Source organism: Tachysurus vachellii, chromosome 5 (genome assembly GCF_030014155.1).
Source record: "Tachysurus vachellii isolate PV-2020 chromosome 5, HZAU_Pvac_v1, whole genome shotgun sequence".
In the NCBI taxonomy this organism is placed as follows: Eukaryota; Metazoa; Chordata; class Actinopteri; order Siluriformes; family Bagridae; genus Tachysurus; species Tachysurus vachellii.
This window is the reverse complement of record NC_083464.1, coordinates 23,393,951-23,418,344: the sequence shown is the minus strand read 5'-3', so window position 1 is coordinate 23,418,344 and position 24,394 is coordinate 23,393,951. Positions and strand designations below refer to the sequence as shown.

General features: G+C 37.4%; 1 protein-coding gene across 2 annotated transcripts in view; it reads right to left on the bottom strand.

The window, feature by feature from the left end:
• Positions 1 to 22,591, bottom strand: part of ephb6 (eph receptor B6) — a 50,949-nt gene extending 28,358 nt beyond the window's left edge. The window contains exons 1-2 of one of the 2 annotated variants that reach the window (XM_060870607.1): positions 22,415 to 22,591; positions 3,069 to 3,133 (exon numbers count right to left, since the gene is read on the bottom strand). In XM_060870607.1, the coding sequence (XP_060726590.1) occupies positions 3,069 to 3,133; positions 22,415 to 22,472 (123 nt within the window). In that variant the 5' untranslated portion in view covers positions 22,473 to 22,591. Of the gene's footprint in view, positions 1 to 3,068; positions 3,136 to 22,414 lie in introns of those variants that run through there. The other variant, XM_060870608.1, reaches the window with a different exon arrangement.
• Between the last annotated feature and the right edge of the window lie 1,803 nt (positions 22,592 to 24,394).

Below are 24,394 nucleotides of genomic sequence, written 5' to 3'. Positions count from 1 at the left end.
CTAGCAAGTGATATATTAACAAGTTATTGGTTATTGTCTACACACAAATGCATTTTTAGCCACAGTAACAAGCAACAGTATGACAAGTGTTAATACATTTTAATTTAAATTGTATGCAAATAATTTAAACACAGTAGAGCAAAATCCTGGACCAGTCTTAAATAGTCCAACTTCTAAATAGTCCCTTCCACCACTCTTCCTACACGCATTTAGTCCCCATTTACTGTTTGACATGCAAAAAGTGACTTCATCTTATCATCTCATATATGAAATCTTATTAAATGTGTATAGTGAGATTAGAAAATTAAAAGAAGAATACTAAAGCTTGGAAGAAAACAGCAGAGATCATTGGGCTTCTGATGAGTCTATGTACTATGTAGCTAGTAGAGTTAGCTTGCTTCTTGATCTGTTAATAAAGCTACTGCAAGCCAAAGATGTAATGAAAAATCAAACATTATATGTTTAATTCATATTGTATAAACAAAAAGATAACTGCCTTATTTTTGGTTTAAATCTTGAATATTATTATTTTTAACATTAACTTTAATCATTAAAAAGCACCTGCCTAATATTATGTAATTCATGGCAAAAGAGCTCTGACCCGTCAATACATGAACTCGACGAGACCTACAGTATGAAGGTGAGCTGTAGTATCTGGCTCCAAGATGTTAGCAGCAGACCTTGTAAATTGAGAGTTTGAGGCTCCTGGACCACAATCCCACAGATTCCATCTGATCACCAAGTAAGTGACACACACGCACTCGGCCATCCACATGATGTAAAAGAAAATGCGAATCATGAGACCAGGCCATTTTCATCCATTGTCAATTCATCAAAATATTCATCCATTTGTTTTACAGTAGCTTGCTCTGTGGGATTGGAGACACGACTTCGCTTCCAAAGTGTCCATGTCCGTGTGCTAACCACTGCACACCAGAAACACCAAACAATGCCTGCTCCTTTAGAGATGCTCTGACCCAGTGGTCTAGACATCACAATGTGGCCCTTGTCAGAGTCACTCAGGTTCTTACACATGTCAATTTTTCCAGCTTCCAACACATCAAATTTGAGAAATGACTGTTTGATTGCTGCCTAATGTATTTCACCTCTTGACAAGTGCCATTGAGATAATCAGTGTATTCAGAGTACCAGAGTACTTAAGATTATGGCTGATTGGTGTAAATCATTAAAATGTAGTCCTAGAGGCTCATACACGAGAATGCATCTGTAAAATTGCATGAGAGTCCAAAGACCCATTTGTTATTATTATTAGTATTATTATTATTATTATTATTATTATTATTATTATTATTATTATTATTATATAAAATGTACAAAGTAAAATCTAATTATATGTCCAAACCGAAATTGATATGATTGCATAATATCTAGCCAGAGCTGATTTAATCATGTATTCATTCTTACCCCCAACCTTTTTTCTTTTTCTTTTAACATTTACACCAACTGCCACTGAAACTCTTGCACCTTAGTTTTTGTCTTAAGAAAATATAGCCAAAAGAAAATCACTATTATTGATTTCCTCAGACAGAAGAAAGACACAGTGAGAAAGAAAAGCTTTGTAGTTTATGTGTCACCAAACTTCATCCTTAAAAAGAAATTTGATAGTTTTCTTGGGTAGAAAAAAACAGACTGGATCAGAGAAATAACGCAACTTGATCCCCTCTCAAAATAATGTGATATAATCTGATCTGAAATTCTCAGAAAATACACCAATTCTCTTCAGGACAACTATCACACAGACACAGTCACACAGAGACAGGGAACAACTGCCACATAAGAGAGAGTGATATGAAGGACAGACAAATGGAAGATAGAGGGATGCCAACAAGACAGAGATGTGTGATTGATTCAAATGAATGCTGAGGGACAGAAGAGGGGATGAAGAGATAGAGACTGGCAGCTCGAACGGGAGAACGGGTGTTAAAAAACAAGTAGGCAGATTGAGAGGGGGGTGAGAGAATCGAAGGAGGGGATTATATAAAAGCACAGATGGATAGATTAACAGGCTGCAGAACAAACAACAAAAGAGATGGGAAGAGACGGGTGAGAAAAAAGGATTAGAAAATGAAGCAAAGGCTTAATGTTGTATGTGGTGTATGTAGTATGTGTCACGTAATAATCATATGAGAGTGGATCAATACGAGAGAGAGAGAGAAAGAGAGAGAGAGAGAGTGAGAGAGAGAGAGAGAGAGAGAGAGAGAGAGAGAGAGAGAGAGAGAGAGAGAGAGAGAGAGAGAGATGAGTAGTGCACTCATCATAGTCCCTAAGATGCTCCAGGGCATGAAGGCATTGGCATCACCAGTGAAACACACTGCAACTCAAACAAAAGGAGAGAGAGACAGAGAGAGACTGACAGAAGAAAGACAGATCCCTTAGAGAGGAAAGACTGAAGAGGCTATGAGTAATAAAGGTTAATAATAAACTCATGTCTCTCTCCCTACATCTTCATTCCTCCCTCGCACTTTCTAAGGCCTGGGTCACATTAGCAAATAAAAATCACAGTGTGAACTGTTAATATCACTGATATTCCCTTAATGTTACCAATAGCCACACACACACACAGACACAGACACAGACACACACACACACACACACACACACACACACACACACACACACACACAGTATACATACACTTACATATACTGCAAATTCTGAGTATTCATTTATGTAAAGATTTTTGACTCAGATAACTTCAGTAAATAGGACAAAATTTCAGAAGCAAAGACCATGAAGGATCACTGCCCCCTATTACATATCCATAGAGAAGAGAAGTAGAGAAGTCTTCTCTTTAACAAGATGTAAATTGCTTTTTAGTCATTTTTTCCCCCTGACCCTGAATTTTGAAGAATAAAAGTGCTAGTTATGAGAATGCTTATGCTATATGCCACTAATTGTAGAAAGAATTTGCAAAATGGCTTTACCCTTTCAAGAGTGAGTGATTCATTGTAGGACTTTAAGTCTAGAGAGAGAGAGAGAGAGAGAGAGAGAGAGAGAGAGAGAGAGAGAGAGAGAGAGAGAGAGAGAGAGACTGATTATGGACTTACCCCAGTATCAGGATAAGTTGTCCAGCCAAGTTCAGAGGTGGATTCAGTCGTGTCCAGCAACATCACTCCGAGAGAGAAAGAGAAATGTTCAAAAAATTGAATCAGTTAAACAGACAAAAACTAAGATTTTCTTTATATTCTGTCAGTATATGAATGCTACAGAAATTACAACCTACATTACACAGACGCATACAAACAAAATGAATAAATACACATCTTTACAGTTTCTATTTAACTGTTCTATATACGCTCACATGTGAGTTTATTATATAAAGTGTAATATAAGTGTATATATAACACTTGTGCACATGCAATTATTTAATCAGCCAATCGTGTTACAGCAGTACAGCATATAAAATCACACAGATACAGGTCAAAGGGCATCGATTAATATATCAAACATCAAAAAGGAAAATGGAAGTAAGAAGTGGAAACGGCATGTTGATGTGAGAGATCAGAGTCGAATGGACAAACTGTATGATAGATAGATAGATAGATAGATAGATAGATAGATAGATAGATAGATAGATAGATAGATAGATAGATAGATAGTGAGTGTTAGGGATAGATAGATAGATAGATAGATAGATAGATAGATAGATAGATAGATAGATAGATAGATAGATAGATAGAACTTTCTTATAGATACTGTAGATAGACAGACAGACAGACAGACAGATAGACAGATAGATAGATAGATAGATAGATAGATAGATAGATAGATAGATAGTGTTAGGGATAGCTAGATAGATAGATAGATAGATAGATAGATAGATAGATAGATAGATAGATAGAACTTTATTGTCATTGCATAGAAAAGGTAAATAGCAAATGTTGTTTAGCATCTACCAAAAGTGCAAATAGTAGAAAAATGTGCAAAGGAAGAAGTGGAAATAAAAGTGTAAATATATTACAACAGTAAATAAAGTATGACAGTATAAAGATGTACAGAGTGTACAATATGTCTAATAAAATATAATTCTATATGCTGTGCAAATGTGTGCATTATGTACATTGTATGTACAAAGATAACCAAGAAATATATATTGTATGTACAGGTAATATACATAAATATAGGTAAATCAGGGTAAACAATGAATGTACAGTTATATATAATTGGATCATTGGCTATAGATACTGATACATGATTGTTTTAATGAATATCGGCCTTTTAATGTGGTCAGTGAGGATATATTATATGCAGTAAATGACACCTTCTTTAATATTAGATATTTAAGACTGACCATTAGAATGTGACAGATAGAATGATAGAGAACTTATTTTTTATACGAAACATTTCACATTGTTTACAAATAAATGATAAAACTAGATAAAACTTTAATGTTTCATGTTTCTTTAAAGCTACATGTTTTTGCAGTTAAGGGGTGAGTAGATGCTCCTGTACAGCGCTGGTCGTGTAAAGCAGCCTTTTAATAAATTGCTTGCACTGTGCATACAGTCATGTCTATTCCATGATAAAAAGCTTGAGTGCAAGAAACTGAGTGATGAATAAATTCAATCCCTGCATTAGTGCATACACTGAATAGACAGGAAGATGTGTTCAGTCAGATTTAAGAATATAAAGTATAGTTTACCTTCAAATCAAATTTCTCAACAAAATATGACTTCATTTGCTTATAGTAAATTAAAAGTTTATAATTACTAGATTGAATGATATAGAGTGAGTATGAACAATTTACATAGTGGCACTGATGGGAGCTACTGTAGAATTATAATATAATATTGCACATTTAGGGATGGTGGAATAGAACAGCGGTAATGTGTCTGTTAGCTGCAGAATGTTGGATGTACAAAAACAATGTGTTAAATGTTACTCAGTTCAATCACATGGAACGAACGATTCAATGAATCAAATTCAATGAATTTCTGAGATCAAACTCAATGAGTACTGAGACTCAAAGAATCCATTTGTTATCATGGTTTGATATAATTTCTTTTGTTGTCATGTCAGTAAAGCAGTTAGCAATGCAATTAACATTTAAACTTAATTACATTTAACTAGTTTCCATTAGTAAATGATTAGAATTTCCATTTGCTTATATTTTGTCCCACTGTAGAAATTTCCTGTAACGCAACCTAGCCTTTGAGGAATATTTTGTCTTTTCACTCGTTTCTGTCTGCATTTTGTGTTTGTATGCCTAAAAGTTCCAGTTTCCACCCTATATAACATCTGGAGGTGTAACATACTGTACACAAGAGATTGGTCTAAATAGTGGATACATATGCAGAATATATTATACCCAATGTTAGCATGTGATTGTCTAGGTCTGTAATGCCATATGTTAGCCCTTAGTCATCAGTTTGTTTTCTCTTTGTCAGAGTTCCAGAAAAGTTTGGTCTCACATGCTAGTTTTTGTTAAATACGCTTTTTTTGTTATTTAGAGCGTGGTTTGTTTGTTAGTCAGCCAAGTTAGCTATGACATCTTGCTAAACATCCTACACTTGTGGGAATATGATAGGTATTAGGAAACTTTCTTTCTTTCTTTCTTTCTTTCTTTCTTTCTTTCTTTCTTTCTTTCTTTCTTTTTTCTTATCTATAAAAAAGTTATTGTGACTGATCATCTTCATTATACAGTAAACCACCAAGGCCTCGATAAATGTTTTAGAAAAAAATATAAAAACAACATTTTATAGTCAGAATAAATAAATATTAATATAAGTTCAATAATAGTAATAATAACTGTTCTATAAAAGTATAAAAATAATGTAAATCATATGATAAGGCCTTCACATGCACCAGATATCAAGCAAATTGAAGACCTAAATATGTAAGGTGTACAGATCAAAAATGTAGGTCTCTCTCAGTCCAGCTATCAGAAGATTTAGTATGAAATCTGGATCCATTAAAGAGACAGTTGCTGAATAGTTTCACTATGTTTATTCTTGGAATAAGATAAAGATTTATAACCCACGTGATGCTAAGAAATGACAAACATTTACTCTTAGTTCTTTTTACCAGAGGCCAAAAAATGTGAAAGTAGACACTCAGGCTTTTAAGAACTTGTTGTTGAAAGTATCTCTGTTTTTACCTTGCCTTACCTTGGGATAAAATATTCATAAATCCATAAATAACAATATTTTTTCACTCAAATCTTAAAAATAAATACTGATATCAAACCCCTTTCTGCTCTCTGAGATGCCCCAAGTGTTTGCTCATAAACATCTAAAATTTGAAGCCGTTATCTTCAGACGCTAAATTTTATTCCACCAGCGATAAAAACATCTCACACTGAAAGCCAACGGTGTCCTGATTCATTTTATATCAGCACTTTCGGTGCTAAAATAATTCATTTGTTTATACTGATTAAAAATGTTAGATAAGTCAATTTCTATTCCTGTGTGTACTGGTTAAAAAGGGTTAAAAGGAAAAGACAGGTGCTGGTTTTTATAACATTTCCACTCTGTCCAGGAAATCATTCTGGAGACCTTTGTAACACAGCCATATTTTCCCATATCACCCTTTAAGCTGCTGGAAAGTGCTGTGAAACACTGAGAGCAGTTTGATTTTTAGGATGGAGGTGAGGGGCACGAGCTTGAGTAGCTTCACTGGGGCTACGCTTCACTAAAGGTTTTTCAGCTCATAGCTAAAATATGTTCAGTCCATCTGGAGGTTGCTGAGAGCCATATCTGTGCCTTGCAGTATTGGCAAGCTTCATCTAAAACTTTACCACCCGCTTCTACAAATTTCTTACGCCCATGTTGTGTCAGACTACATTATAGCAGTCCTATCGGAGTTTATGGAGCAGCATCGTTCAGCTGCAGGGCTTCTGGTAAATATGGATTTGCAAGTCATGCTGTGTGCGCGCATTTAATTTAATCAGTTAAATCCCTCAGCTTTCTTTCATATAACCTTGCCTGTGGTAAATATGGATCATTGATGATGAGCTAGCAACACTGACTGACTTCTTTACTGTTGAACACAGGAATATTAATCCTCACAAACAAACAAACAAAAAAGCCTGGTTTTAGAATTAGACACAGTGCAAAAATGACCTCACACTGATTCCAAAATCCAAGATGAGCTGGTTATTTGAGATCTGATAAAGAACAGGACATTATTCCGTGGTATTATTTGACTGTTCTAGATACAATACAGTGTTGTGGATGGCTTTGGAATTTTAAAACGTCAAAAGAAAAGTCAGTACTCAAGCAAAATGGCAACAAATGAAAATGCCAAAAGGGTACACTGTGAGTCTCTTACAGTGAATCACAGTGAGGGGCTGTGTTTTTGTGGCTAGCCAGACGTAAACACAGCAGTAAACACTCTCCAGGGCCACTCCTATACAGCTGCTTACTGCTACACAACCGGCCGCTACACAGTAATACTATAAATAATAATGATGTTAACGAAACGGTTTTCTTGACCAGTTTAAGCCCATACATGAGAGTTGACCTGTTCTTAAGGTGCAGCCATTTTCACTGGTTTTGAATCATGTTATATGTTTTTTTTTTGCCAAACTGCAATCATCTCTGTTGCTTCACTTTATTGTATATAACCTGGTGTGAGTGGAGATGGAGGTTGATTATAGGGTGTTGGAAATATTATGACATTTTCAAATGCTTATTCAAGGGTGGTTAACGTAGCACACATTCAATGCAGATGATTATATATGTGTCAAATAACAGGTTTTGCAGTTATTATACTGTATGGATGTGCACAAAAGGTTGGAAAAGTCAACAATACTAGCCCATATTTAACCTTTCAAATGTCAAATACATTTTTAATACATTACTAAATGCATCTTCATCTCATAGCCTTTACCTAGCCTGCAACCGTTAAAAAACAGGATTAAATAGACCCTGCTAGATACAGTCTGATCTCAGAGATGTGGAGGTGGCAGCAGATAAAGTACCGGACATGAAAAAAGCTAGATTTGCTTTTATAAGTTTTGTCTTTTCACCAGAAGCCAGAAAAATGGAATTTGTGCCTGTTTTGTTGTGTCCATGTTCAGCACTGAATTTCTTTGTCATGTCACATTCCAAATTGGTCCTTAATGGTTCATATGAAATATTTATTTTTCCACTATGGCTAATGTATTCATAGAAAATTGCCAGAAAAAAAAACCCAAAATGTTTATAACATGAACAATGTTCGGATAAATGTTTTTTAGCTTCAATGTACATGGTGATATGAAATCCATTCCTGATCTCTGAGATGAGGCGTTCAACCACTTCAACCACTAAAATTCTGTGTAAGGTTATTCTAACAAAGGTTAAAATATCGCACACTGAAAGCCAACAGTGCCCTGTCTCTATTTGATAAGATGTAATAAAGCGATAAAATAATTCATTTGTTTATACTGATTGAAAATATCTGATTGAAAAGTTGAGAACACCAAATGTTCTTATGGCAAAATCGATTGACTCTAGATGACATAATTGCTGTCTGACATCCACCTAAACGTACGAGCATGTTGTGCTTATCAATATAAATGTAAAGCTCACATATTGATATTGATTTTATTTAGTAGCTTTCTTCATCCTGCCCTTAACTTAATTCCTGACTATGATGCTGACTCTCTGAAATATGAAGTTAACACATGGAACTGTGTCATAAAGTATTTATTTCATTTTTACTCTATTTACAAAACAGTATTCCAGCTCTGCTGACTGCCAGAGGCAGTGTGAAAACCACTGTAAAGATGACTAGGGCAGGATTGTGCTATGCAACCCACACTATCACACGCATTCATATTCTCCCAATGCTGATAAGACAGACATTCTTCAGTGCACAGGTTTGAAAGATGTACAGAGGATTTGGACAGGCTTTGACTCACCTACACCCAAACTCAGTGGTGAGTTTGCTCACATGCTTCTTTACTGTTTCATGTTTTTTCTTTTTATTGTTTAAAAGGACTTAAAAAAAAATATTGTTTCTGTATCTCGGATTGAAAACGGTCATAAATGTAAGCCACAAGCACGGTAAACAGTGCACTCATTTTATCCTGCCAGCATCATTTCATGGAACTGAAACGCACATCTTGCTCCTGGCTTGTAGACTTAACCATCAAAACATGACCAAAATGTTTAGTCAAGAGGATGCCATCATTGAGTGTTTAGAAATGGTCTTTTTGGAACTGAAAGATCCCAAGACGAAAGGCAAGAATTTTAATTTCCAAACAGAGCAGACTGGAGAATTTAAATAAACAAAAGCACTTTGATAAGAACTGTCCAATTTAGAAATACAGGCTCTGCCATTTGCTGGAATGAAGCTGCGAGAGAAACATTACACACTTGTTTCAGTCCGTTGTCTCTCCATCAATGTCAACCTGACAAAATGCAATAAAATGAGGTCCCAGTCGCAGCAACAAATGCAGTCACTCTCTGAATGCATTATCTGGCACTTTCCATATCTACACCTTCAGTTCCTCATCACTGGCACAAGCCTTTCTGAATCCAGGAATGAATGTCATGTCAAGTCAAGTCAAGTCAAAAAGCTTTTATTGTCATTTCAACCATATACAGCTGATGCAGTACACAGTACAAGGAAACAACAATCCTTTGGGATCCTGGTGCTACATAAAATGCTGAGCTACAAGAAACAACACAGAACACAGAAGTAAACTACACAGTACTACATAAAGACACTGCAAGTTCTTTCGACTGCTCCCTGTTCGGCGTCTCCACCGAGGATCATCCGATCCACATATTTTGATTTAGCACAGATTTTATGCCGGATGCCTTTCCTGATGCATCCTTTTATCCAGGCTTGAGGCTGAGACTGAGCGTTAACCCCTCAGATACTGGGTTGGATCCCTGCTCAGGAATGGACCCATTGGCAGTGGTGGTGAGACCGCGGATCCTGCTGTTGCTGGACCACCAGGGACAAAAATTCACAAGAGACAGTACAGCGCCACAGTATACAGTTTTTTATTGAATAAAGTTCAATAGTAAAATACTATCGATGTAAACATAAAATACCATTTAGCAAACTAAAAAATATGTGCAGTGCAGTGATGTACAGTTCAACTTCAAGTGTACTCGAGTGTAAATGTGCGTGCGTGTGCGTGTGTGTTTGTGTGTGTGTGAAATGTGAAATTAGTCCAAACTCATGCTGCTTACATGTAATTTCCAGGTAAAAAAAAACTCTCAATGGTTCTATATAATCACACAACCTTTCACTTTCAGAAAGGCTTCCAAGTAGAATTTGTTTGAGCTGATAAGATCGCTACTATCCAATGAAGACTTAAAGAAAAAAATGTATTAGTATTAGAGATTAAGGAATATAAATTTTAATTTTATTTATTTATTTGTTTTTTTGTTTGTTTTATTTATTTCTTTTCAAAATTCTGTGGAAGCTTGTTTCTGCCTTGTTTTAAAAAATAACAAAAGATAATTGCTTGACTTTATTTCTCAGAATTGCGACTTTATATCTTAGAATTCTGACTTTAAATCTCAGAATTCTGACTTTTTTCCTTGCAATTCTTGTATTTTTCCTCAGAAACGCACCATATATTTCATCATTCTGATGCAATTTCTCTAGTTACTCATTTCAGTCTTGCTGTATGGTTATGCGTTACATTATAGAGTTTTTTTTTGTTGTGGTTTCACAAATAGAAATCAGGATTTCACAAAATAAAGCTTACGGACTCTTGAAAGAACGTTACAGAGGAATAGGTTGTGGCGTAGATGCATCAAAACAGATAATGCAGAAGTGCAAATTTCAATTAATAAGACTTTTAGAATAACAAAGTGTGGCCCACGACTGATATATACACGTCAACATAGACGACCTCACGAACAAAGTCTTATTAAATGGAGGGCAGTTTCTCTGTCTGTAATAATCCCAGACATCCAACATTTCTGGGGCATCCACCAATAATCATGTTGATGTCCTGATGCCTGAAGCTGTTGGTGTAGAAAATATGCCACTTTTACATCATCTGGTTTGTTGCGTATACACCATAACCGATTTCTCTGTAACGTTCTTTTAATAGTCCGGAAAAGAATTCCAAGGAAAAAGTCTGAATTCTGAGATGTTAAGTCACAATTCTGAAGTCACTATTATCTTTTATTATTTTTTAAAACAAGGCAGAAACAAGCTTCCATAAAATTCAGTGTGTACAACGGTGTTGATATTTGTTGAGCTCTATGCTGTCAGACTAATGGATGCTTCCTACATGCTCTCATATGCTTTCATGGGGCATTAGAGTGGGTGTGAATAAATAATTATTATTTTAAGATGATTAAATGTCTAGTGTAGTGGATGTGAACCGACAATGTTCAGATAAGGAAGGTCATATTTGTGCCATATATCACTTTTGTCAAGCCACTACACTGTAGAAATTGCATTTGAGTTATTTTTTCTAGAAAAAAAATTGTTGGAAAACTTGGAAACTGTATTCCATGCACAGAAGTTTGGAATGCAGACATACAGGTACTAAAAAAAGAAGAAACTTTCAGTGCTGATGGAGGCATAAATTGCTCCGTAGGCAAAAAGCCCTGTGAAGTGCAACAGTAATGCTCTGTGCCAACAGGTCATTCATATGCTTCCGATACACACACACACACACACACACACACACACACACACACACACACACACACACACACACACACAAGACACACACACACACACTATTCTTTCCTTCCTTCACTCTCGGTCCTTCTCTTTTGTGTGTATTATTAATCGCTAAAGTGACAGAAGGCCACTGTCAGAGCTTAAACACAAGGCTACACTGAGTTCTATTATTGATGTCTGAGAGAGAAAAGAAGAGTCACTTTGTTTCAAAAGCTGTGACACATGGACAGAGTGGAGAGAGAAAGCGAGAGATTGAGGGAGATGGACTCCATGTCGAAAAGTCACTTTCTTTACTTCTATTATCTCTTGAGTACCTCCTGCCAGCTTTCATTTCCATGTTGCTGATTCTAATAGAAGCGTGAATTACCATGAATAAACTGTATTATCATTCTCTCTCTCTCTCTCTCTCTCTCTCTCTCTCTCTCTCTCTCTCTCTCTCTCTCTCGGCTGGGTGTTGATAGTCTAAATGGGTGTCCTACATTAGTGGCTCTCTGTCTCTTTCGGTGTCAGAGCCACGTTCACTTGAGTGCTCAGACTTGCTCTCATTCTCACTCAAGTGCCGGCGTGCTCGCCTGCTAGGCGTGCTAATGTTTTCTGGCCTCTGTGAATTGTGTGTGCATTTTTTTTCTTCCAGACGTGTTAACATGCTTTACTTTAGTCGTGCTTGATTAGGCCGTCATGCTTGTGGTGAGGATACAAGGTTAATAGTTCTGTTATGTGACTAGTGAAATACTTTCCTTTAACACCTTTATTGCATGGTGTGGCTTTAGATACACAAACACACACACACACACACACACACACATTAAACACACACTATACACACAGACTCCTACTGACTTATAGGTACTTAAGAGAGGGCAAGGACACAATAATAGACTAGGGTAAATCCTATAATGTAAACTGAACTTTGGAAATCTGTATGTCTGGCTTAGAGAGATAGATAGATAGATAGATAGAGAGAGAGAGAGCGAGAGAGAGAGAGAGAGAGAGAGAGAGATGGCCCTGTCTTCTCTTTAATATGCTCCAGATGTCACTATCTACAAAGAGACACCCCAGGATGTGAAAACACTCAAGCGCACACACACACACACACACACACACACGCAAGCACACACACACACGCAAGCACACACACACACACAACCACACACAAGCACACACACGCAAGCACACACACACGCAAACACACACACACACACACGCAAGCACACACACGCAAGCACACACACACATGCAAGCACACAAACACAAGCACACACTCACACACACATGCAAGCACACACACACACGCACGCACACGCACGCACACACGCAAGCACACACAAGCACACACACACATGCACACACAAAAGTTTGTCTTACTATCCTTCTTGTGAGAATGAATGCAGCTATACATAATACTATGCTTACACCCAAATCTAACTTACTAAAAGGTTTCTTTAGAAAAATGAGCAATATCAGCAAGACTGTGATTCGGTGAAGGCACAAAGCTGCAGTCTGAATGCTTTAGCTAATCACAGACATGCAGAAATTTAGTGTACAGTAACTGCATGTTTACTAAGTGTTTATGATATTGGTTATATACAACCCATACTGCATTTCTTACACGGTATGGTCAAATGATTTGTTTCATTTTGCTGTGCTAATAGAATTAGATCCAAAAGAAGCACCTACTGTAGCTGGGGAGAACATGCAAACTCCACACACAAGGTGCAGACAGGAATCGAACCCCCAACCCTGGAAGTGTGAGGCAAATGTGCTTATTTGTATTCATGAAAAATCTACTGTTGACCAAGTCCACTGATGATCTTTATCTCTACAGTAATAAAGAAACTAAGAAGTGGAATTTTATGCAGCAAACACGGAGTGATACAGTGAGAACGTCACAGTGTAGTTATCCTAAATATAAATATTCTTGGAAATCCAGTACCAGAGCTGCTAAAATCACCAGAGATTCCACCCACTGTAGCCTGTTGCAATCAGGCAAGCACTTAGTCTGAATGCGAAATCTGAGCGGCTCGAGAGGACTCCTCAACACGGACATGTCCATGTTTGTACCTTCTGTACTGTTTCTATTTCTAACATAAATATGCACATTATTATAATTACTTCTTATTACTTCTATTCATCCTACTATTTAACCTATATGTACAATCTAAGGATGGGGTTTTCATTTCACTGCATGTTGTGTACTGTATTTATCTGCATACGTGACAAATAAAATCTTGAATATTAAGAGTGTACACATCCCCTAACTAAACTTTGACTTTATTAAAGTCAAGTCAAGTCATCTTTATTGTCACATCACCACGGCACATGTGCCGTGGTGAGTGAAATTCTTGGGAGCGAGTTCCAGAAATTGCAGAACCATTTACATACAGTAGTTAAAAAACAGAAATTAAGAACAATTTACATACAGAAAAATGTGCAAAATGCTCATTACCAGGTGAGATGTGCAAATGTGGGGGACACGGTGGCTTAGTGGTTAGCACGTTCGCCTCACACCTCCAGGGTCGGGGTTCGATTCCCGCCTCCACCTTGTGTGTGTGGAGTTTGCATGTTCTCCCTGTGCCTCGGGGGTTTCCTCCGGGTACTCCAGTTTCCTCCCCCGGTCCAAAGACATGCATGGTAGGTTGATTGGCATCTCTGGAAAATTGTCCCTAGTGTGTGTGTGTGTGTGTATGTGTGTGCCCTGTGATGGGTTGGCACTCCGTCCAGGGTGTATCCTGCCTTGATGCCCAATGACGCCTGAGATAGGCACAGGCTCCCCGTGACCCGAGGTAGTTTGGATAAGCGGTAGAAGATGAATGAATGAATGTGCAAATGTGGAAAAGATGCAATGTGCTCATACATAGTCAGTACACACAGTGTACTACTAGACATATTTACAATGCACTACACATTATATACAGTATGTACTTTTATATATATATATATATATGTATGTATGTATGTATAAATATAAATATAAATATATATATATATATATATAAGTAATAAATATTATATATATGTAATATGTTAAGGTGCTACAGACTGTACTGACACAGAAATGTCCTGTGGTACAGATAGCTTATTGTCAGATAGATTATTATACTAAATTAAATGCAGTGTGTGTGTATAGTCCAGTGTGTATAAATGCAGTACGAATGCAGTGTGTGTATAGTCCAGTGTTGAACTGTTGAAGTGCAGTGCTAAAGCACCTTTAGTTTGAAATGTTTGAACCTACCAACTTACTAAATTTTGCTTTGTCATTTTTATTCCACTTTTCTTAACAAAAATGCTGCAGAGCTTTTGAATTGCAAGCGAATCTCCTGTGCACAGCTGTCTTCACATTATTCTGCAGGTTTTCCATATCGATTTCGATCTGGGCTCTGACTGGATTCCAAAACATTGATCTTTTCTTATTTCTTAAGATTTTTTTCTTCATCAGCCCCAGTCATGGCTGAAGAGAATCAGCACCTGAGCATGATGCTGCCATCACCATGCTTCACAGTGGGCAATAAGCCATGCCTTGTTTTTTACGCCAAATATATCTTCGAGAATTCTGCATAAAAAGTTCTACTTTTATCTCCTCACACCATAAGACAGTGTGCCACATGGGCTGGGGTGGTGCGGACAAGCTTGGATTTTTTTATTTCATAAAATATAGCCACTCTTGCCGAAAGCGCAGACAATATGGACGATTGTTGTCACATGTAGTCAATTACTCGTGCTTGCCAGATGTTCCTACAGCTTCTTTAACTCTTTAGATCTCTTGGCAAGATGAAGCATACAGATGAAACTGATCTTATTTGGGGATTCTAATTAGAAACATGTCACTCATGTTAATTACATATATACAACAGTGAGTTCCAGTCAGTTTGTTAATAATACAACAGTCTGGATTTTTTTGTCAGATGGAGATGTAAAGGAAAAAGGCATGAAAATTGTACTGGATACAACTGTGTGTGAGCTAGCCAGCTAAGTGACATGTTACAAAGTGAGCGTGGTGTCTTTGGGATCTATTTCCACTAGCAGAGCAAAAATAATCAAGATGTTTTTTTATATATCACTTAATATCACTTACTCAATATTCGTTTCTTGATTAGAAAACAATAGTGCCACTATACTGAACATTGGCAGTGGTGTTATTAGCAGCAATGAGCTTGTGGGCTCGTGCATGCGATAAATCAGTCTTTTTCATGCCATATTGATTTAACTGAACAAGAGATTGAACGTGATTGATTGATTAATTCAGAACACAGTCACAAACGTCATTATGAAAGGCTCTTTTTTCCTTAAAAGGTTTATATTTCATAATAATTCCATGCACATAATAATATCATATCATATTAATTTCCTGCAAAATAAAAAAATGCAATGTTTTTTCTTTCACTTGAAGCTGATAAGAAAAAAAAAAACAATTTGACATGCATGCTAGGTTGATTGGCATCTCTGGAAAATTGTCCGTAGTGTGTGATTGCGTGAGTGAATGAGAGTGTGTGTGTGCCCTGCGATGGGTTGGCACTCCGTCCAGGGTGTATCCTGCCTTGATGCCCAATGACGCCTGAGATAGGCACAGGCTCCCCGTGACCCGAGGTAGTTCGGATAAGCGGTAGAAAATGAGTGAGAGAGTGAGAGTGACTGAGTGAGTTTTGTTTTCTAAAAATATAATTGTAATTTAGTTATGTATTAGCCTTTAATTATGCAAATCATCCACCATTCCATTTCTGTGGGTGAGTTGTTACTATAGAAACGACAATGCATTAAAATGAGTGCATTAATTTAAAACTATCATTTGCATTACAGTCAGCATGTCAGAGCCATACAGTTATGGAAAATGAATCAACACCTTCTGACCAATCTGATCTGAATTCAGCTGAACTTGTATAAATGCTTGTTCCTCTATGAAAAAAAAAATCTTACAAATTCACATATATGATATATATTCACATACTGTACAAATATCAAACATATGAGCCCACATTGAAAATTTGGGATTCTTTTTTTTCTTTTAGAAATAAATAGAAGGTTTTAGACTTTTGAAAGCTGTGAGCACATTGCTTACAAATGCACTTTATTCATGAACAGTCATTTTATATTCATATTATTATTGTATTTAAAACAATGTAAGTAACTGCACTATTTCTATATCCCTATTTATATGTAAGCAAATTTTTTGATTAGGATTGATGATGTTATCTGCTTAGTACAAAAGGTCAGATTTCCCTCATGTCTAATATCCTTTACTGAAGCATGTTCAGACGACACTCTGATAGATTTGATATAAAATGGTTCATATGCTTTTGCACAGACTTGTGGTGTCCATGCAAGCTTGAGTTCACACTGTCATTAAAGCAAAAAAGGGGACGAACCGAATATTAAGAAACTCTGAGATTCATGTAAATATTTCAAAGGTTCTACATTTCACTCAAGTTGTAGAAAACGGACATGTTGAAGTAGCTTCTTGGCTACAAACACTGCGTTAGATTTGTCCTTTTCGAAATGCTAGCTCGATTCTGGAAATTTTACATGAATGTTTGTCTGCATCAGGGAATAAATTTTGGTAAAAAAAAAGGCACTCGAAAAGAATGGATGCGACATACGGCTGTTTGAAAATGTGACGGTCAGTTGGTGCTACAGTGCAGTGAAGCAAAAAACTCATCACGTTGGTGCTTGAACGATAGAAAAGAGGGGGCTGTAGGGAAGCGAAGGGGTGGGGGGTTGCAATCCGTGGAGATGGTATTAAAGGCCACTGCATCTTGTTGCTGTGTGTTTCATTCGGATAAAGGCTAGAAATGGAATAAATCTGGCTGATTCTTGTGTGGACTGCAGTGTGCCTCGGTTATTAACGAGGCCATGCATGTGTGTTTCATTAGCTCTGATCTGATATGAACATGTCTTCTAATATAAACTTGAAGCAGACGCAGTGCTTTTTCTCTTAGCTTCATTGCTAAATGCACGTCGTATTCCGTGAGTGTGTTTGTTCGGCTGGACAATGACGTACAGGGATAGATGACTGCACAGAGAGCCAAAGATGCAGCTGCATGAGAGATCACACACACGCAGGATACACACACACACAGACACACACACACACACACACACACACACACACACACACACACACACACTATAGATAGAGTAGAGGGAGAGACCTTAAAAATTGTAAGCTGGCAAGCGAAGACAGAAACCCATAGAATAGCCACTCCACTCTGCATGAGGTTAACATCCCCTGGCCCTGTTCCCTCTGTCCACTTCTCCTTCCAGTCCTCCTCCGCAGATCGCTCATTCTCCAGGACCGTACTACATTGTGGCTGTGGGCGGTAGAGACTCTTAATGGAGCCAGGCTTTTAAAATGTTCAGCTGTCTTTCAGCTCGAAACACCCTGCTGTGTGCATTCACACGCTCCCTCCCTGTCACACTGCACTCCTAGGCACGTGTAACACGCCACAAACACTTTCACTTATACCATACAGCTGGAACGAGTGGCTAAAGTGACTGGCTAATTAAAAAAATCAAACAAAGCTGCTGAGCAGTGTGTAAGTGCCTTGGAAAGTGACCCAATGGTTTGGACATCATACACTGTGTTAGTTACACACATGTAACTCAGCACCACAGTGAGAATCTTATCGTGCCATATCATTCGAATAATCTGATGCTAATTTAAAGAGAACAGTGATTCTGAGTAGACATGATCCTGACACTCTTCCATTAAGAGACAAATTTAGAAACCAGCTGAGGATAATAGCCAGTGAGTAAGCAAATCTGATATGACAAGATGAATGAATAAAATGTGAAGAATTAATGAATGCAGAAAAATTTTGTCAAGTATACTGGCTCATCTCACTGGGAAAAATATATCAGAAATATTTTCTCTTTTGAGCTACTTGGTAGTGGAGTGTGCAGTGTTGCTACGTCATAGCTCCAGGGTGCTGAGTTCATATTATTTTTGTTCATATTGTGTAAACCTGTGTCCACGTGGCTTTTCTCCTGGGGTCTCTGGTTTCCTTCCAAACACTCAAAAACATACCAGTAGGTGATTTGCCTTAGATGAATTGCCCCTAGGTGTAAAGGAGTGTATGAATGTGGGTGTGTGCCCTACAGTGGATCGGTTCTTGTCTCACCACACCTTCCTGGGATAGGCTCCGGATCTTCAGCAAACAAAAGGATTTAAAGTGCTTAGTGAATGAGTGAGTGAGAGTAAGGTGTATTGTTATTCCTTCCATACACACAGACATTCACACACTCATTCACACATAGGGGCAAATTTAACTTAGACAAGCCTCTTACTGACATGTTTTTAGAGTTAACTCATTACTCAGGATCAAATCAGGGGCTCTGAAGCTGTGAGCCAGTAAACATCCAGCTTCTATGTCATTGTGCATCCTACAATCTCTATTTGGTACATAATAATTTGCATATTGCCTCTGTTTAAGTTGTGAAATCTATATTTCACACACACGGTGGTTTTATTTCTACAGAATAACGGTTGCCGTAGTAATAACATTTCTCAGTGTGTCATGCAACTAGAATTCAACTTGACAACAAATCAGTTTTCTTGAGATTTTTCTAAATGAGATGTGCATATGCATCGTATCATGAAAGATGAAGCAGAAGCAGTGTGTCACTCCATATTTTCATAACGTTTTCTCAGCTTTTCTCAACTTTGTCGTTTGACAGGACACACCCACATGTAGTTGCTAACGGTTACTCTCGCTCCTGTCACCGGACGTTGCAGCTGTCAATGAAAATACATAGTATGTGTTCACTGTATGCGTGAATTTAGCATCATTTTATATACACATTGTATCAGCATGCAATAAAATCTAATTAATTGTGGATAAGTATCATTGTTGTGAAAGTCTGGTTACCAGTGGTGACTGGAAAAGAACATTATCTCAGTGGTGCTCGGGTTACAGACACATTTAACGGTTCACAATTCGAGATCTATAAATATGGTGACAGGGTTGTGTATTTGTGTTAGTCACCTATTTTAAATGTATAATAACAGAATGTGTGACTTGCAGATTAGCTGCAGATTAGGTACTACGAACAGTAGATGCTACTTTACTAAGCTACTATGGTGGAAAATGTAGACTGTATTGTAATATAAGCAGTCTTATCATTTATACATAAAAAGTAGATGCTTGAGTATTGTTACCATATTCCAATATAATCCACAGTATCTAGTTACTGTTGTAGTCTCGGGTCTGGTGCCAAAAGTATGTTGTGTGTATTGTATGTCTGTATTCTCAGCAACCCATCATTCCCATTGGAGACAATTCAGGTCAGTTCAATAGTGTAACATTTTGTAGTGTACAGTCCACTGAGGAAAGCTTATGTACTATTTACCACAATTAAATATCAGGCAGAGAGATGAGTGTTACTGGGTTAATACAGCATTAGTGCAGTATGAATCAACCAAGCACATGACACTGGGGCATCTCTCTCTCTCTCTCTCTCTCTCTCTCTCTCTCTCTTTCTCTCTCTAGCTGTTCCATTTTCCAGTCATTTCAGTTATCAGTCGGTGAATTTGCTCTGTTGATGTACATAAATCTCTCACACACTCACTCACTCACTCACTCACTCACTCACTCACTCACTCACTCACTCACACACACATATATATATAGGTGAAATGTAGGGACACTTATGTATGCAGTACAAAAGTTCACAGGCACAGATACTGAAAATTGCCTCATGTAACGTGCCCTGGAATTCAAAATTCTCTCTCTCTCTCTCTCTCTCTCTCTCTCTCTCTCTCACACACACACACACACACACACACACACACACACACACACAGACACAGAATCAATCCTTAATTCATCACAGCCAACCACATGCTGTTTTATTTCCATTTATTTCCCTTAATTTGCCCCTGTATCTTCTCATCATTACAAAACTGCAGTTCTAATCACAGGCTCAAAATACTGACAAAAAAATACAACCTCCGAGCAGACATTGGCACTCTCCCAGAGCAACTTCACATGACACGGTGACAAAGAAGTACATCAGGAAGCAGAGAGAGAGAGAGAGAGTGAGAGAGAGAGAGAGAGAGAGAGAGAGAGAGAGAGAGAGAGAGAGAGAGAGAGAGAGAGAGAGAGAGAGAGAGAGAGAGAGAGAGAGAGAGAGAAGAATAAAAAGCGTAAATGAGAGACAGGCAGCTGTACAGTAGAGCTGAATGGGACAGTGGGTGGATCATCCGTAACAGTTATAATATCATTATAAAGGATGTGAATGGGAAGGAGGCCACCAGGTTTAGAGTGAGACAAAGGTTACATGACTGATTATGCACCCTATTCTGGCCCTGTCCTCTTTGCTTTTGTTATAAGGGAAGATGGCTTGGCAGGGCACGCAGAGTCCAGCTCAGCACACAATGAAAACTCGACAACACACACACACACACACACACACACACACACTCATCCTGTATATCATGTATACAGATAACACAGAAGCAATCAAAACACATACAAAAAAGTCTACACGCACAAATCCTTGCATTCACAAGGAGTTCACATAGGAGTTTCACTTCGAGATCTGATACCCAGGATGTGGTGGATTGGATATCGGAGATAAAAATTAAACCTGATCTTATATAAATGGTGATTAGCATAGGTTTTGGAAAACATTTTTATTTCAGACTTGATTGTCCTCCATTTTTAAAGTGCAAAAAAAATATATACTTTTTAAGCTTTTATATTTCCAACATTTATAAAACAATAAAACAGGGAAAATTTGGGAAAATAAAACCTGTGCTACAAAACCACATCTTACCTCTAATACACTAGTTGCCCCTTTGAGTAATGGTGGAATTGAATTAGTCAGAGTAACAAAAAGTCGATCAGACCCAAGATACTCTCAGGAAACGGTAAACTTTTCACTAGATATTAAATATTAGATTGTTTTATACCAACGTGCACTTGAAAAATTCTGCAGGGTCAAAAGTTGATCCTTTCCAGCTGCATTGTTTACTATTGCACATCTAATATGTTTCTATAGTAACAACTTGCCCAGGAATGTGTATTGTGGACACACCTCATAAACAGATAAAAGTGCAACTGTTTCTTTAGCGTGTTTGGAAGGAGTCTCCAGTGTTAGCGCTTTGTAACAGTCTGAGTTAAGGCTGTAACTTTAGTCTTCTGGTCAGAGTGATGTGTGCTTTCTTTGTAAAACAACAACTTACATTTTTGGCCTTATTAACTGAAGGAAAGAAGGAAAGAAAGGCTGGTGAGGAAATGACTACATCAGTTTACAGCAGTTATAATTACGTCCTAACAGGAACTAACTTGTTTCACAGACTTTCTACAACATGAACTATTAAGTGGAGAAAAAACATGACGTGTTCTCTAATTCTTTAATCTGATATAAGAATGATAAAACAGTTTTGGGCGTGCTGTCGTGTTATTGTTATTAGGGTGTAAAGGAACTCCACTCTGCATCTGGCCACATCACAGCACCCAGTTGTCATTTCATATACCACAGTTCTGTATGCTCATCTCGCACTGCCGTAGAGCAGCTACTGTAACTCTGCATTCATACACACTGTACACAGGCACAGCACAAACATACACACGCTCATAGAAACTAACTAACACATACACACACCATACACAACAAAGAAGTTTGTATGCACATCGGTACACAAAATAACAGCTTCAGATCCCTCATTCATGTGTACTGTAACTGTAGAGATCCAGTCTATCTGCATATATTTTGACTTCTTGTGCAAGCATACACAAATACACCGAAATTGTCTCATGCATATTGAACACACACACATAGACAGACAACAAGTGTAATAGTTCCTTACCTTCTTCAGCCGAACCGGGCTGGAGGGAAAGGAAGAGCCAGAGGAGGATTGTCCACATTTCTGTCAGTACAGTCCACTACAAGAGTGACAAGAGGAGAAGGCATGAGTGAGAGAGGGGCATCCGTGAAAAAAGAGGTAGACAGGGAGAAAGAGGGAGAGCAGCGGTATAGAAGGAGGAGTCTGTGTGCTCTTTTTGATTTCTGATTAGAGAGAGAGAGAGAGAGAGAGAGAGAGATGTAGAGGGGGAGGAGAGTCTGTGTATAATGATTATGACTGAGAAATGTGTGTGTGTGAGAGAGAGAGAGAGACAGAGAGAGAGAGAGAGAGAGAGAGAGAGAGAGAGAGAGAGAGAGAGAGAGAGAGAGCATGAAAAATATAAAAACATGTTTGGCTGGTCTGTACAAAAACTGTCAAAACATGTAGCAGGTACAGTAGTGAGTCCCTGACATTCACACCCATCCTCTAAATACAACAATCAGCCGGATGTCTTGGCATCTGCAGTGTGAGACAAACCAGGAAAAATATCCTCTGTAGTGAAGCGGTAAGTTTTAAAGGTAATGTCACATTCAGTTTTCAGCCATTTTTAAACAATGACATATTTCTTTCTCTTTGCACACACAAACATGCATGCTCATCTTATTAGTTGGTCTTACTCTCCTTTTAAGGACCTTTTACTGACTTCTGTGTGTGTGTGTGTGTTTTACTGTACCTGAGACACTGTTTTAACAAACAAAAAGCTGTTTACTCTGTGCTGTCCAGTCAAAAAATCTCAAATATCCCTATACTTGTTAAGACAGACAGACAGACAGACACACACACACACACACACACACACACACACACACACACACACACACACACACACACACACACACACACACACACACACACACACACACACACACACACACACTTTAACGCTTGGTTCAGTATCTGGATCTTTGTATAAAGGCAGCGCCCTCTGCTGCACAACACTTCAGCAGCAGTTGCACACACCACAATAAAACATTTACAGCCCATTACAACAGGCCACATTACACTGAGTCCAATGTCAAGTGAGCCATACAAAAAAATCCTTTAATAACCAAAAGCAGATAAACAACTCCTATTAAATGATCTCATTCTTGTCAAAAAAAACTTAAGGGATTCCAGTAATTAACGTGCACACGATTCTGATCAAAATGTATATCATATTGTGGAATGGTTCCTTTATATTGTCTTATAAGAAAGAAATATATAAATATCATTTAGGACCACTCCAGTATTTTAAAGGGATCCATGCAGGTTTCTGTTCAGGAATTCTTTGTCATTTTATTAGGAATCCTGAAGGTGCGATTTCCACTGTTATATTTTTACTAAACACATTTTTTTTTAAACTTTCTTTTACAGAATTTTGTACTTTGATCAACCTCAGCAGAGACACTGTTCAGAAAAGAACTAGTTCTTATTTCTAAGAACTATGCTGTATATATATATATGTATGTATAAAACTGAAATTGAATTGAACTGAATATATACATACATACCCAAATGTGATGTGTTATCTTTAACATAAAATATCAAATAATCTCTTTTTTTATTATCTCAGGCAAGACATTTTTTCCATTAAAAGTTCCAATAAGCCTCTAAAAATAAATCCATTAAAATCCTACAAGAGAAACTAAAATATTAATAGGATATTTGGACAAGGGATATTAATTTCAGCATTTATCTGACAAATAACGGTGAGTCTGAATACACAACTGTATTAACATATAATAAAATATATTACAAATAAAAAATTGTTTTCTAGCTGAATAAAAAATATATAGTGACGCATAATTTTCCACTAATTTTTACTCCCATAGTTTGTGAAATGGGCTAAATATCAACTATATACTGTAATACACAAAGCTTTGTGAGTTAAGTAAAGTTGAGTTGAAAGTTAAAGTTTAGTTTAAAAGTTAAAGTTTATGGTTTTGGGCTCATTGCTCTATTTTG